Source organism: Cavia porcellus, unplaced genomic scaffold (genome assembly GCF_034190915.1).
Source record: "Cavia porcellus strain 051 isolate PalLab524CR breed Dunkin Hartley unplaced genomic scaffold, mCavPor4.1 scaffold_15, whole genome shotgun sequence".
In the NCBI taxonomy this organism is placed as follows: Eukaryota; Metazoa; Chordata; class Mammalia; order Rodentia; family Caviidae; genus Cavia; species Cavia porcellus.
Window position 1 is genome coordinate 33,778,285 of NW_026947498.1, and position 16,695 is coordinate 33,794,979.

The 16,695-nt window shown below is 33.9% G+C and overlaps 1 protein-coding gene across 4 annotated transcripts in view; it reads right to left on the bottom strand.

Moving 5' to 3' along the window:
* Vgll3 (vestigial like family member 3) overlaps nucleotides 1-16,695 on the bottom strand; it is a 41,478-nt gene that overhangs the window by 21,706 nt on the left and 3,077 nt on the right. For 2 of the 4 annotated variants that reach the window (XM_063224760.1, XM_063224762.1), the window contains exon 2: nucleotides 7,805-8,102. In XM_063224760.1, the coding sequence (XP_063080830.1) occupies nucleotides 7,805-8,102 (298 nt within the window). The remainder of the gene's footprint in view (nucleotides 1-7,804; nucleotides 8,103-16,695) is intronic. The other 2 variants (XM_063224761.1, XM_063224763.1) reach the window with 2 other exon arrangements.

Here is a 16,695-nt window from a genome sequence, read left to right on the forward strand (position 1 = left end):
TATATGCTTAGGCATCTATAAAATGAATCAGCATCCAAACATGAATAATGAACAAAAAGTATTATCATTTTAGGAAGTACTGAATTGTGATCAGTGAACCCATTAGCATTGAAAGTAGAAATATATTTTTTAAAATGCACTCCCTAAAGATTAGACAAAGGTTTAAAATCTTACAGGGAAAAATAAAATTTAAAAAACTTAGTATTTTCTTAGTCTGTATATGTCTTCTGAGATTAATGTAAAGTTTGCAAGATTTGTGCAGTCCTTTTGAAAAACACCACTGGATTTTACAAATAAAACAATACTGAATGGAAAATATGCCTGTAAAGAAATCTATTTTTACAGAATCACTATTTGGTATCCAGCTCTTTTAAAGAAAAAAAAATCTTGACACAAATAGATGATATTCTTTGTTTCATGCTGTACAGTCAGTGTGCTTTTACACGCAAATACACTCTTTTCATTGGATCACACTGCTTATGAGCAATCACAGCCATATTTGTTGGATAAAACCGCATATAAAAACTGTAGGACCTATTTTTATGCTAGATTTCTTTTCAGTTTAGTGGAGACAATTCTGAACTGCAACACAGAAACACTTTACAGTGACTTTGGATTCAATATTATTCAACAGTTGGGCAGTATTAACCCAAATTTGGATGATATTCACACAGAAGTCTAACACCTACTATAATTTGGTTCCATTTCCAAGTGTATTAAATAATATCACACAAACACATGCAAACACACACATACTTTATTTTAAACAAAAAAATACTAAAATCAATGTATTTTCCAATACAATCTACACTGAGTGTACTAAGTAACCTCACTGTCTTATGTAAATCAGCAATGTTTCTTAGATAAATGTAGTTTAACATAGAATATCGATTTTTTTTCAATTCCATATGAGTTGAGACACTTTTCTATTATACCTAAATGTTTCCTTTAAAAAAAGGAAAGGTGAAAATTTTAAGAAAAATTCAAGTTTAATTAAAGAGTCAGAAAGAAAAGAAAACTTTCATAGCTATTTTTAAGAAAAAAGAAAATGGGAAAAAAACAGGACAATGTAGATTATCTTATGTTGTCTTAATCCCCAGGAAACACATTCTTATAATAAATACTGAAGAAAAATACTAACTTTAAAAGGTAAAGTTTTATTACCCTTAGCTAAACAAAGAAAAACTATTGAATTCATATCCAAAGGGTTTGTACAGTAGAAATCTTGTGCTGCTCCATTTCAAAACCAACTACTGATTCAGAGGTAAAATGTTATGTTTTCCAACATTTTTTTTTTTTTAGGGATTACATATTACTTTTATGTTCAAATATTGCCCTCTCATTCTATTGATTGTAGAGTTCCTCAAATGGGACTCATGACTCTACAATGGGAATTTTAAAGAATAAAAGAATAGCAGATGCTCCTACTCCTTGAAGGCATCAGGATGAGATAAATCAGGTATCCCCCACACAGGTTTGTCCTAAACTTTTTGTAAACAAAAATCTCTGGGCATCCTGGATACTACACTCAGCTCCTTAATCCCAATCAGCCAGCCCAGGAGTCAGACTTCCCTCTTTTTTTCTCCTTTTGGCTGTTTAAATTCAATTTTCATTTTGAGAGGTCTTTCTTATGAGAACCTATGAGACTGAGCTGTGCTAAGAGACCTTCTGTAGAGAAAACAACCAATAGACATCTGCTGTAGAAATACAAAGAAAAACAGCAGGAACAGGAAGATCAGCACAGTGTTTGAGTCTGTGATCTTCTTTAGGTGGTCCGATGTCATCACTGCTCTTTTGAGTGGCCTAAGTACTACAGTTTTCTGCATAGATGCGCATGCGCGCGCGCGCGCGCGCGCGCGCGCGCGTGTGTGTGTGTGTGTGTGTGCGCGCGCACGCGCACACACACACACACACACACACACACACACACAATTTACCTTCTTGAAAAATCAGTGCATAGACATACTTGAAGATGACATCCTATTTGAATGGGCATAAAGTGATAATCAGATTCATTAAGTTTTTATAACTGAAGAAACCCTATTCAGTCCCTAGTAGAATCTTTAGTGGAATTAGAGGTAACTAATGAGATGACATACCCAATAAAATGTGAATACTCCTAGTCATTATTTGCCTACCAGCTGTAAAACACCTAAAAAGAACTTCCATAGCTCTAGCAGTCTCACTTTGAAAGTTTCACCATAATTCCATTGTTAACTAACACATTATCTTTAAAACTTCACTATGGAAGTATATTCTGCAATCAAATATAATTTGGCTTTAAATTTAGTTGTAGGACTAAACCGTATCAGTAGCACTGTATAACTTCATGTTATAAAGTAGATCTTTTAAAACAGCTGTTCAGCAGCTTTTTCATATAGTATAATTGCCACTGTTGTTAACATGATCAGTGACCTTTAACTTCTACTGTATGCAAGACATTGAGTTTCATGCAAGAAACATAAACTTCCAGGAAACAATGTTTGTGCATAAAGACTTAATATTGGTTTTCTGTGTGCCATATGAGTGGAAACTCACTGAAGGAGAAAGAAAGGGTATCTGAATGTCACTAAACTCCTTGATTGAAGCCATGTGTGTAATTATCCACACATGTTACTGTAAAATCTTTACAACAATCCTAGGAGATAAGAATTGATAAACACATCAATAAATACTTCACCAGTACAGCTGAGACAGTTGATTTCAACAACATTTTATGTTATTAATCTGAGATCACAAGCAACCTGAAAGTAATAAGGACTAAATTTGAATCCAGAATGAAGAGGCTCCAATATTACAATTTCCAATCCTATGCAGCTTTTAATTTTTACTAACTCTTTTTACTAGATATGTAAATCACATTTTATTGTAACACCTTTTTAATTTTCTACATCTTTTTTTTTTTGTCTTTTTCCTTTTTATCAGTACCGGGGATCGAACTCACGACCGCCTGCGTGCAAGGTAGGTGCTTATGACGCTGAGCTAAATCCCCAGCCCCAATTTTCTACATCTTTAATTGCATTTTTGTTTCTCTTGTGAATCTTATCCTTTTTTGTATTTACTTAATACTCACCCACAAGTAGAATTAACAATAGCAAAATTCTGTTCACAAATGAAAAGTAAATAATGTATTTGAAATAACAGAACCTTAATAAAAGATTTTAGTAATCACCATTCAATTTCTTAGTTTTTAAAAAAGAAAATTTTAAACAAGGTTTATATTCAACTTCTTATCAAGATATTTCCTATTAAGAAATTATTTTCTAATCCTGGATACTGAAACAAAACTGGCTTGCTTAATTCAGTCATATAATTATTCAATTTTATTTAGTATGGAATTGCCACATAGAAATGTTTTGACCATCAAGGAAAATTACTCAAGACACTACATGTATATATGGGGTTTTTTGATCATTCTCAGGTCCACATTCAGCAAATTTGTAATATCTGTTTCCTCTCTGTAGAATTATTTTCCCTACGTAGTCACAAGACAAATGCTCTTATTTCCGTAAGGTTTCTATTCAATTATGTTTTTTTTTTTTTCAGAAAGAACTTTCACACTATCCTTAGTAAAGCATTCATTACATGTCCAAATATCTGTATTACCTGTCTCTACCACAGTCAGTATCTCTAGCAATGTCAGCTCTGTTAATAAGGAACTTTTAGGTACCCCATTTGCTGATAAGGTCAAAGTACACTGAATGTGTTCAGCATAAGAAACCTTGATAAATAAATATTTGTTTCAGCCAATGTTCTGCTCCATTGATCTTCAGGCCTGTTTATTTATTTATATTCGTTTATTGCCAGTACCATGCTATAGTATAATTTTAAGTCAGGGATTATGATGCTCCTGCTTTGCCTTTTTTGCCCAAAACTGTTTTTGCTATTTGAGTTCTCTTCTGGTTCCAAATGAATTTTAGAAATGTTTTCTTTAGTTCTGTGAGATATGCTAATGATATTTCGACTGGGATTGCATTAAATCTGTATAAGAATTTTGGAGATATGGCCATTTTCAGCATGTTGGTTCTTCATATCAATAAGCATGGGATAATTTCCTATTTTCTGATATCCTCTTTGATCTCTTTTTTTCAGAGCACTGAAATTTTTGTGCATAGGTTTTTGATTTCTTTGTTAGATAGATTCATAAGTATCTCATTTTTTGGATGCTATTTTGAAAGACGTAGTTACTCTAATTTCTGTCTCACTGAGTTTGTTGCTTGTGGACAGGAATGCTATTCATTTTTGAGCTTTGCTTTTTTTATCCAGCACATTACTGAATTTGGTAATTAAACTTAAAGTCTTTTGGTAGACTTGGGGTTTTCTCTGGAAAATACCATGTCATCTACAAATAATGATAATGTAACTTTTTCTTTTGCTATTTGTATTTATTTTATTTCTTTTTCTTGTCTAATTGCTCTGGCTAATGTTACTAGAACTATGGAGTAGAAGTAGTGTCTTATTGAGGACTTTTTCACCTACATTCATTAGGGGAAATAAGTTCAAACTCACTCAGCCATCTTACCACTGACAAAGGGTGCAAACTAGTCCACTAGCAAAAGATAGCCTCTTCAATAAATGGGGACTAAAACACCAGTGTTCTACATATCAAAGACTAAAACTAGACCAATGTCTACTACCACGTGCCAAACTAAAGTCAAAATGGATCAAATATACAAATATTAAAACAAAAACACTAAATCTGCCCAAACTGAGAATAGGAAGAACCCTTGTAGACATAGGTGTAGGCAAAGATTTCAAAACAAAACCCAAATTGCACATGAAAGAATTAACAACTGGGATCTTATATTACTGAAAAAATTTTGTACGGCAGAAGAAATAACCAACAGAGTTTAAAGACAACCCAAAAAATGGGAAAAAATTTAACAAGTTGTCCTTCAGATAAACGATTTATATTCAGAACACATAAAGAACAGAAAAAAAATCAGACCTTCAAATTTAAAGGCTGACTCTGAAAAAGAGTATCTGTGATGAATACATATTTCTTAGAGGAAGAAACACAGAAGCAAATAAATACATGAAAAATGTTCAACATCACTGGTCATTTGAGAAATGCAAATTAAAACAATACCAAGATTCCATCTCACTCCAGAAAGAATGGTTATCCTCAAAATATCAATCAATAACTAATGCTAGTGGGGCTGTGGAGAAAGGCAACCCCTCTCTGCTGTTGGTGGGACTGTAGACTGGGTCAGCCTCTGTGGAAATGTGTGAAGATTTCCCAAATGGAGGTCCCACTTGAGCCAGCCGTTCCCCTTCTGGGTATCCTTTTGGAAGAATTAAAAACATCACACCATACCAATACATACACACCCATGTTTATAAAGGCACAGTTTGTACTAGCTAACTCTTGGAAACTACTCAAATGCCCATCAATCCAAAAAATGGGTGAAAAAGATTTTTTTGTTTGTTTGCTTGTTTGTTTTTAAATAATGAAGAAGTACTTGTCCATAAAGAAAGATAAACTTGAGACATTTCTAATTAAATAGATGCACCTTGAGACCATTCTCTTACGAGAAACACATTAGACACATATGTGGAAACATCACATTGCCTCCATGGTGTGAGAAACTTAAAGAGTAAATAAGATCCAAAATATGAGACAGATATTGTGAAATAGGAAGAAATAACTCAAAATGAAATAGGAAGTAGTGAAAGAAAAGAGGAAAAGGAAGGAAAGAAAAAGAAAAAAGTAGAAAAGGATAAAATGGAAACAAAGGAGAAGGGATAGAAGGGAAGGGAGGAGATGGAGAAAAAACAGGGATCAAAATATACCATGTACAAGTACAAATTGATGAATAAGATCTTTATATATCTAAATTTTAAAAACCAACAAATGAAACAAGAGAGAATTCTCAAGATCAGATTTAAGAATGTGCCAAGAAAATTCTAGTAACAAACATTACTAATATTCACCCTTTCTCTCTGACTAGGATTTTACTGTAATTTCTTCAAGTAATGCAAATTACATAGAAAATGTTGGCTGGTATAGTTTTGGACATACACTCCCATTTAAATGTTCTGGCAGTGACACTAGAGAAAATCACTCTAGGCAATTTTGGGCCCTACTTTCTGTTTTCTAGGTTCAATGATCACTAAGTCACATACACCAATATGCTGGAAGAATTAAATATTGAGTTTTGTATTCTGATGGACCTGGTCATCCTGATGAGATTTATTATTGATATATTTGTTTATTAAAAACTGATTCTTTCCTATGTTCATCCTCTACACATTATTAAGACTAGGTAGCATGCACTATTAGACAGGATAGCCATCGATTCTAAATACATCTAGACTTTCAAGTACAGTACTGTCTTAGATTTTTTAAGAAGTCCACAGTATTTACTAATCATACAGCAGTATGTCTGCTAACTCACTTCTATCAAATACTCTTATTTGAACTTGAATTTGTATTTCACTGTCCCCTTATAAGGGGACTATAGTTACTACTTAGCTAAGTGTTGTTTACATCTACTAGAAAAGGGAAAAAGGAAAGGAAAAAAGAAATAAAGGGAAAGAATGAAAGGAAGAAAAGAAAAAAGGAAGAAAAATAGGGTGGAAAGAGAAGAAAAGAAAGAGAACGGAGGAGGAAGGGAGTGAGGAAGGAAGAAGACCAGGTGGAAATGAAGCCTGAAACCTCAGATCACACCGCATCATGCCGGGCCAGTAGTTAGACCAGGACATTCCAGGGAGCGTGCTGGCCCCCAGGGGCTCTCCTGACCTACTGCAATGAGCCTTTCCAGGCATTTGATAACCTGTAGTTTACCACGCCTTCCTCTGGATATTAGGCTTCAGTACTTCGCAGACAAGGAGGTTGCAATACACCTTTAACATCACTAGAGTTACAATTGGATCACTTAAGCCTGCATTTGAGTTACTGAAGGGTTAGTTAAACAGAATGACTCCAGCAGAAAGCTTCTGACAGAATAGGTCTGGAAGAAGACCCAAGAATTTGCAGTTCTAACAGACTCCCGTGTAATGACACATTCTTGATCAGAAAACAACACTCTGAAAATTATTATACTATTTCCTTCTTATCACCAGGTAAGCTGAAACACATTTCTTTGACGCTATCATAGAAACATTGTATCGTTTTTTTTCTCTAGCCTTGTAACTACCATAAGTAAGATGTTACCCTTTGAATTTTGTGACCAGAAATCAGATTCAAACAAATCTCTGCATTCTTCATACAAAAAGCAATGAAGAAGATGATGCTTAATTCACAACTTTTACTTGATCAAGGTAAAACACCAGTTTAAAGCTTAAAGGTCCTGCTGGCAATGCCTAGGTTATACACTATGAAAGACTCCACAACAAACCAGCAGAGAAAACCATCAGAGAACACAGAAGGCTTTCAGAGTCCACAATTCAGGGTCAGGCACAGATATTAGCTATGTCACCACATAACACCTAGTGGAATGAGCAAAAGCTAAGTTTTGAGACGCTGACTTTGGCTTGCTTATTATTTAGAGATCCAAATTGGGCCGCTGGGGCTTTAGGAATGGCGCTCTGCAGCTCGATCTGGCCACCGTGAACTCAGGCCTGTTGCGTCACCACTTCTCCTGTGGAATTTAAGGGGTGTGACTGCATCCTTTCCAATTCTGCATTCCACATGCGACAAAACTGATCCAGCTGTTTGTCTGAAAGAAATTCTTTGCTGTCCTTAAAAATTAAAAAGCAAGTGGATATCCGTCTTCCAGGGGCACGTCTCCAGCTGGAACCTGGTACAGGCAGTTGCGAAACAGAGACAGGCCCTGGAGATCATCTGCTTTTGAATTCTTACCTCGCCATAGGGGGGTTAGCCCCATCTTGCTTTTTGAAATGGCAGATTCTGGATGGAAGGTGCTGGCTTGGCCCAAAGCTCTTGAGAAGTGTTCATCCACTACTGACCCAATGTCTCCCTGGAAATAAGTGAAAATGACACAGCGAGAGTTAAGGTACTCCATCTCGGCAGGCTGGTCTTTCTCCTCCTCCTCCTCCTCCTCCTCCTCCTCCTCCTCCTCCTCCTCCTCCTCCTCTTGTTTGCTGGGAAGGGTGACTTCCAGAGAGTCCTGCATCTTGCTGTATACCGCTAACTTCTTCTGGGATAGAATAAACAAAACACAGTATCAAAGATAGTTGTTTAAAAAAAAAAGCATTAACTAGTTAACTTTTCACTCTACAAAAAAAGAATCTAAATATTAACATATGTTTGCAAACTGATTCTTCTTCATCTGTTTTTCTCCATCATTTCCCTCCCCAACCAGTTGTTTCCTTCTCACACTGAAAAAAAAAGTCAGTTATTCCAAATTTAGCAGACAAAAACATCCATCCATTATCAAATTATGTATTTGCAAAGTGTCACAAAGAATTCAATTTGAGGTTTTTCGGTTACTGTTTCAAAACCAGCTACATTAAAATAATGACTTTACGAAAAAGGATAGCGGTAGAACACTTTTAGTTTTTCTTCACATTTTTCATTCACTTGTAAAAATTTAATACACGGCAACATTTGAGTTTAGGATGGGCAAGAACAGAACATAGCAAACCTAACCGTCTGGGGGCAGGGTGGAGAAGAAAAGAGCTTTTCTCAAATGCAATAAATCAAAATAAAAACAGGAATGTAGCATCTTATAAAAAGACTTGGCAGATGTGCTGAACTCATTTCTCAAAAATCAAACTAAAATGACAAAATAAGTCTGTGTGAAGATCCATTTTGCATGGAACATATTTTTCAGATGTTTCACTTACCACCATTATCATAGACAACAAAAACATTTCATTCAGGCTTACTGAAAATAATATCAAATACTAGTAAGAACTAACTTTTCAAATAATAAAATGAGAAAATGATAACCTAAAATCTATTTTAAATATATGATCATGGGTGTAATATTATATAGTCTGTAAGCTATTCTTTTAACTTTATTTATCTCACCTAATCTGTACAATTCCAAAAGATGGTTATTACTCCTAACTATGTATTAAAGAAAAAGACATCTAGACCTAGAGAAGAGAAGTAACTTGCCAAAGGTCACAGGGCACATAAGTAATGGAATGAGAATTCATAATAAAACGTATAGGTGTAATGTGTTTGTATGTTTGTGTGTACATATATAGATAGATAGATAGATAGATAGATAGATAGATATGTATTTTGAGAGAACAGAGAAAGGATACATAGTGTGGGGGAAAATCATTAAAAATGTTGTAATCTGTACTGCTTTTCTGCCTGACAAGGTGATAATTAATTATTATTTTCTTAGTCATGTGTTCTAATATTTCCAAATATTTTCACTGAACATAAAATACTTGTATTATCAAAAACTGATTATGAATTATACACAAGAATGCCAAAGCTTACAAATGCATTATTTTAGTGACCAAAAAAAGTGTCTATACCATATATTTTTCTGAAAACTACAATCCTTTCTCATACAATTTTTCAAGAAAAGAAAAAAAACACTCGAAAATAAGTGTAAACAGAAAAAAATCATTCCAAAATACTCAGTAGTTTTGCAAATGTTTTCAAAACACATGAAACAGATTCTGTTTTCAACATAATTACTATATTCAAAGTCAATATTGTAAATTATAAATGTATCATTTTATAAATGGACACCGTCACCCATGAATGAGTACGTTGTTCATTCATATGTGGGATGGGTGCTGAATATATGAAATGGGCCCTGAAATGTTCAGGTATGTTAGGGGGTACAAATTACCATGATGGGCTGTTATTTATAAATACATGTCACATTTTATTTAGAATGTTGATTCGTTTATCACTTGATGAAGAGATAAATCACTCCTTATAAATGAATATGCCTTGCTGATAAATAGGTGATTATGAAAGCCTAATTATATTTCTTATGTCTTTTTTCACAGAGGTGAACATTTCTATATTTTGATATATTTAAATAGCAAAAACACCGTAACAACACAGTTTATGTGTAAAATGAGACTAAAACTAAATGACCTCTAAAGCTACTACTAGTTTTAAATTACACTGTAAAAATTAAACAAATACTATGATTTACTGCTCAAATCATGGTGCTGTTTCCCGGTGTGGTGTGGATTTATGCAAAGCATATACTGTTGTAGCATATGCAAATACTGTCTCTTGAATATTCTGGCATATTTTCTATGGAAAGGAAATTAAAATTGAACTGCAGGGTAGCTTACTCTCTACAAGTGTTCATTATTATCTATAAAACTGATTTCTTTTTCCTGTTAATGTCCATCTCAGCATTAATTTGTCAGGCAGGCTTTGCATATAATTGTTTCATTTGTTTAGCTGTAGTATTTATTCTTTAAATAAGAGCCTTAATTGTGCGAATTACACAGATAAAGGCAAGGATATATTTTACCCTCAATTAATTGCAATTAATTCTTAGATAAAATAAAATTAAGTTAATTTGTACAAGATTTGAAAATTGGAAATTGTAATACAAATATAAAATTGTTTTGTGATAAATAATACCCATTGTAAAAGACCTTAAATTTTAATTGATAACTGAATTTAAGCTACAGATTATAAATCTATGTATGGTAACTAGTATCTAATTCTGTGAACTTTTGCTACTAAATTTTCAAATGATACCATTTGATATAAACAAGTTTATCTTTAGAATTAATACTTTTCAGTATAAAATGAGAAAAAGATAAGCAAAACTTGCCATTGTATTAAAATGTCATTAGTCTAGTATTTAAAAATCATTCTTCTGTCAATACATACACTGATATTCTTTAAATTCCATACATGTAATAATCTCTACTCAAATAAATATGCATGCCACAAAGTTCCCTTTTGATATTATAAAGAACCATGGTTCTATAGGAAAGGGAACCTATGCTATATCTACCATGAGGCAGGACACTGGGATATTTATTTCCTTGTGTGCTTTTTTCAGATAAAGTTGAACTAATTTTCACATGTAATTGTGAAAAAATTTAAAAATTAACATTTTTAATACACAAGCATATGTAGACAATAATAATCAACACTGCTAGTTAAAATAAGAATTTCAAAGTACATAAATAGCCCAATAACTAACTAAAATGCTAAATTTGATTTTGCATAAATGTTTGAACTTTAAGTATGACTCTGAACAAGACAAGAACCCAAAAAGATAACAATGGACTTGGTCTGACACTGACAACATCTTAACTTTTATCTATGGAGTCCTGAGCCTCTGCTTTCGGGTACAAGTGCTTCAGTGAATATCAATAAATTCCTCACTTCTTAAAATAAACTTATCACAACTGGTCATGTTTACTTTTCTCATATTCTACATTCACTTTTTATATAATTGTTGGAATGAAATATCCCTGGTGTTGCGTTCTTCTCTGGAAATATCATATATTGTTCAAAATACAGAGATTAAGCCAGTCATAGGGGCACAATCCTGTAATCCCAGCACTCAGGAGACTGAGGCAGGAGGATTGTTACAAATTCAAGATCAGCCTGGACTACAAAGTGAGCCCAAGGCCAGCCTGAACTTCATAATGAGATACTATCTCAAAAAGAAAAAGAAAAATCAAGATCAAATCTCAAATCATCAGCACCTAGATTTGTGGAATCAAAATCAAAATACAATTTAGTGCATATTTTTCTCAAAATGTACAATCACTCCTTAAATATCCAAATCTCATAAATATTCATGCTTTTTTTTCTCCCAAGACCCTAAAGAATTGTTAACAAAACTAAAGAAATCATTAAAAGACATTTCATAGACTACCAGTTGTCTTAATATATATTTATGCTTCATTTTCACTGCTTAATAATGATAAATTTTCCCCAGGAAATACGGCTTTGGAGTTGGGTGACACAATGAATGGGTTAAGAGCTACAAGGTTAAGCTAATGCACAAAAGTGCAAAGTAAAAGAGTAAAACAGAGTTGGCATAAGCAGATCCAACCACTGCAGACCACCTCAAAGCCTGCCACTAGGCAGGAGAGAAACAAACGTGAGATGGAATGTGCAGGAGAAAGGATTGGTCTGACAGGAGAAAGACTTCCATGTCAGGAGCCAAATACCACGAACTCTCCGAGGATTAAGCCTGTAAAATGCCAAATGATTACTGTGCATGTGTGGAAACTTTTTTTCTAAGGAAACAAAAGTATTTTAATGAATCACTGAAGTCATTGGATATTTAGAAACAGCTATTTAAAAAATATTTATGAGTTATCTTCTTTAAATGCAGTAATTCTTTTTTTGTCCAAACACAAGGATGGAACCCACAGAAAGAATCATCATTCTAGGGAAAGTGTTTTAAGATCATAAAGTCCACAAAACCATCTCATTCATTTCTGAGTATATTTTTCTTAATTTACTTGTATAGTGAATTTTTAAAAATATCTCAGAGACAGTTGAAATTTTAATTCTTATCCTATTTGGAAGTATCTGGATCAGGATGAATTGTGTTAGCTTAGAGGAAATAGAGCAGAGATCTTTTGCATATTTTATTTCATTTAGTTCCCACACACAAATATTCTGACAGAATAATCATTTTCAACTTATATATGCAAAAAATAGTTTGCTTTACCAGGATCACCTCACCAATAAGTGGTAGAGGAGAGATTAGAACTTCTTTCAGACAACAAGGCTCATGTCAAGAAAATAGTCTACAGAACATGAGTCTATATAAGATAATTACTTGGTTAAATAAACACAGACACTCCCACAGTCAGCATGGATCACACAATAAGGGATAACTGAAAGTTGTTTATATATTAAAATATTAGAGGAAAAAAGCATATCAGAGATACAGCTATTAAGTACTGCCGTGTTCTTAAGATATATGTATATCTTGATGAAACAGAACTCTGTATCTAAAAAATGTACTGCCCTCTGACAATCAGACACATAATATATTTGGCTGTAATTTTTCTAGAAATTTTATTCTTCAAATGTGAGCAAAATTGGGTTGTGAGAAACAGTCACACTTCAGATACTATTGATTTTTATTTGCTTGCTTTTTCAAATTTTTTAATAACAGTAATATTATTTAAAAATAATATTACTTAATATGATAAACTGCTTTTGAGAACACTACCTACAAAGTCTGGTCATTATCAAAAATCTAGCCTACTCCTCCAAAGATGAAAATTTTCCAGTTTTTATGATGTTTGAAAAAAAATGTGCCACGGGCTTAAAAGCAATTTCAAAATTTGCATTCCCAAAATGTTTTAAGCAATGATCACATCATTAGGGTATGTGTTCTTTCTCAAACCAACTACTTTGAATGAAACAACAGTTTCCAATGTACAAATCTCTGCTATGTTTGCACAATGCTGTGAATAGAATTAGGGTGCAACATTTTAAAGAGTTATTCATTATACACGCACTCATTCAAAGGTCAATTAATTCTTATTTTGTGTCAAGAATCGTGCAAAGATTTGGAGGCACAAAGATAAAACATATAGCTAGCTCCTAAACTGAACTGCTTATAGTTGGAAAAGCATTCATACAGCCAGAAGCAAAGAGAACCTCATGTTTTATCTATGTGGTGAGTTGTGTTATATCTCCAAGTACTTAAATAAGTATGAAGTCAACACTAGGTAAGCTACAAGTTGTTCTCTGGTTTCTTAAAGCCCAGATCATAAGAGCTAAAGAAGTGAAATGATTGAGAGTATTTGACTAAAACTAGCTCTACGAATCTGAACAAGTCACTAAACATTATGGTCCTTTGTTTTTTCTTCTGAAAATGAGGAATTTTGATGAGATTGTCTCATACAGTCTTGTCCAATTCTGTATCTTAATAAGCAGCATGTTGGTGCTTTACACAAGTTCACACTTAATGGTCTTTCTTACTTTGGCCACCTCTTTAGATTTTGTAGGACACTTGCCAAAAAGAATCTATGGAGCATTGAAGACTAATTCATTTCCAGCCATGGTTCATCTAACCAAATCCTTGGGTTATCTATCTTCATATAAATAAGAAATCTTTAGAATGTCCCTTCTTCACCCTCAAAGACAAATGATTTGCCATACTAAAATGATACAATTTTAAGAAAAAAAAAGACACCTGTTGAGTTTACATCATTTTCCTCTTATATTAATATTAGGAGGCAAGTGAAACATAGTTCAAACCACCCTTGTATATTACTAACATAATCTGGTATTCACTGAACTATCTATAAATACGGCATTTATGAGTTGTCGTAGAAACAGCTGTTTGAGTCTAACGGTTCAAGGCACTCTTGGGGTCTTCTTAAATGAGTAGCCCGAAGCAGAAAACCAGCTGCTAACTATAGAGGTACATTTTGAACAGCTCAGAGCAGAGCTGTGCCCAAAATTATTCCATTTGTTGTCTCTGCCAGAGCCTGAAATTAAACTATTGGAGAGTCTTTGTTTCTAGAATGAAATTTTTTTTCTGGAGATAATGTCTTAAATTATTATATGTTACTAAATGTGTTTCATTTTGAGGTCTTTTTAACAACTGGAAACAGAACCTATAGAAATGAGATCTAAGCTAAGCACCATATTTAAAAATTAGAGTCATCTAACTGACAATTTTGCTTTAGGATATACCATAGGCATCACATGCATGATTGTCTTATTCTCACTGAAAATTCTCTTTGACCAGATAGAAGCAAGAATATATGTACTTTCCAACAGGATCAGCGAGGTGTCTCTTCCATAGCAGTCCACAGACCCTACTTTTCTTGACTGAGAAGAGCACAGCTGCCCTTTCAAACGCCCTCACTTTCATTGGCTGGGTCTATGTCCCCGATATTTCAAAAATTTTGTGAGATGTGAGAGTTTTACCAAATGCCAGGCAAAGCAAGACTTCCTTGCATTTAGTCCAAGTTCCCTTCACTTAAATTCTTAGGGTCACCACGTCATGGTATTTGGTTCTCAGTAAGCATTCCCTCATGTTGCAAACTTTTATGGATTTCAATTCTTCCCCTTCCATCATTAGTGTAATCTTCATTCTGGAAAACTTCCAGTGCCAATAATTCAACTATTTTTAAGTTTATTTTTTCCTTTATTTTTTAATTTTTCTAGCTGATAAATTATTTCAAACATAAAGCTGTGGGGTTGATTAAGCTTCTAAGTCTCTACAATCAAATAAATTTATGTAGTGTAGAATTGTAGGGACTGCTTTTTCTCTAAGAAGGCCAGTATGAACTCTTTTAAATCCACTTACATCCTTGCTTATAGGTATAAGAAAATTAATCTTCCTTAAATGATTTGATTGTGTATTGAAACAATTTAGGTTATATCTATATTCCTTCCTCTTATGAGCCTAGTTACTTGAAGATACCAAAGAAATATGAGGCACTTAAAAACTAATCATTAATACCACTTTTGTATTTTATTTTAAATAAATACATGTTCATTTGCTAAATGGTTATCCTGTTTCACCAACAAGGAATGTAGCATGGACAGCAAAACTCATTAGCACAATACAAATGCTTTCAGGAGGTCTCTGGAATGCCTACATTTAAAAAATACACTACCCAGGACTTGGAAAGAATCTCAAACTCTAAGGCCAAAGAATCTATCGCATATTAATCTTCTTTATCAAAAAGTTTGATTGTGGCACTAAAGACAAAAATAAGCCTATTGTGTGATAGCAAAGGGGAAAAAGCGTCTTGGGAAGCGTCACTGAAGGGCGAAAGGATGCTGTGACGCTCAGCAGGGAGGGAGAGATCTGGCAGTCACCAATCAGTCCTGAAATCCTTAGGTAGGCATTTCAACCTTATAAACATACATTTTTCTCCTTTGTAAAAGGAAGTGTTGAAGTGTGTTTATTTCAGGGTTTTGCCACGACAAACCAGAAACTCAGAGCAGTTTTATGACTTAACCAAGGTGACAGAGTCCAGAGAAAGTGTTAGAAAAACTTCTTAAACTTATAACTGGAGTTTTGCCTCCCAAGGGAACTCAGTTCTTTTAAGTAAAAGCATGCATACAGATTCAACCAGCTGCTACCCTGGAAAGGACAGTAAATATGCTCTAACTCGCACAAAGCCTAATGTGCTATTGTTCCAAACTTCTATACATAATTAGAAATTTGGTGGCTATTCTTTATTTTCATCAACCATTTAGGAGCCATATAATTCTCACAACTTCACTGTGTATCTTCTTAAGGTTAACATTATGAATATGGGGGGAGGTTTGGAACAAAAGACTATTTAAAATGAGAAGTCTACTGGGTATGAAGGGAATCTGTGATTTGATATTACCCTCAATTTTTCCTGACACATATTTCTAAATTTTCTGCCGGCTCTTCCCATCACTGCTAGAATAGAAATGCATTCCTTTCTGCACACGTTCTGCAGTGTCATCAGCCCCCAAAGCATGCTCTCAGAGACTGGGTCAAGAGGTCTCCTGAGAGGATGGATGAGGCTATGAAGGCATGGAGGGCACAGGGAAGAGGCTGCTTTGCATTGCTCAGGAATTTTTGGCTCCTTAAAGCATAGTACAATGAAGGCACAGCCATACCACTTCTAGAGTTGACATAAGAGACAATAAAATCCACTCTTCAGGTATTTACAGATTATGTTGATTCATTTAGTATACTGTATGCCTAACACACTATAGTGTAGCCTATATTTTAAGAATTCACCAAGCTACAGCATATTGTATATGCAATAAAAACCTAAACCTAAAAAGCTAAACCTAAAATTTAAGCCTTTAAGGAATAATTTCTATCATTTCAAAAAGATTGTCTAGTTATATCATTA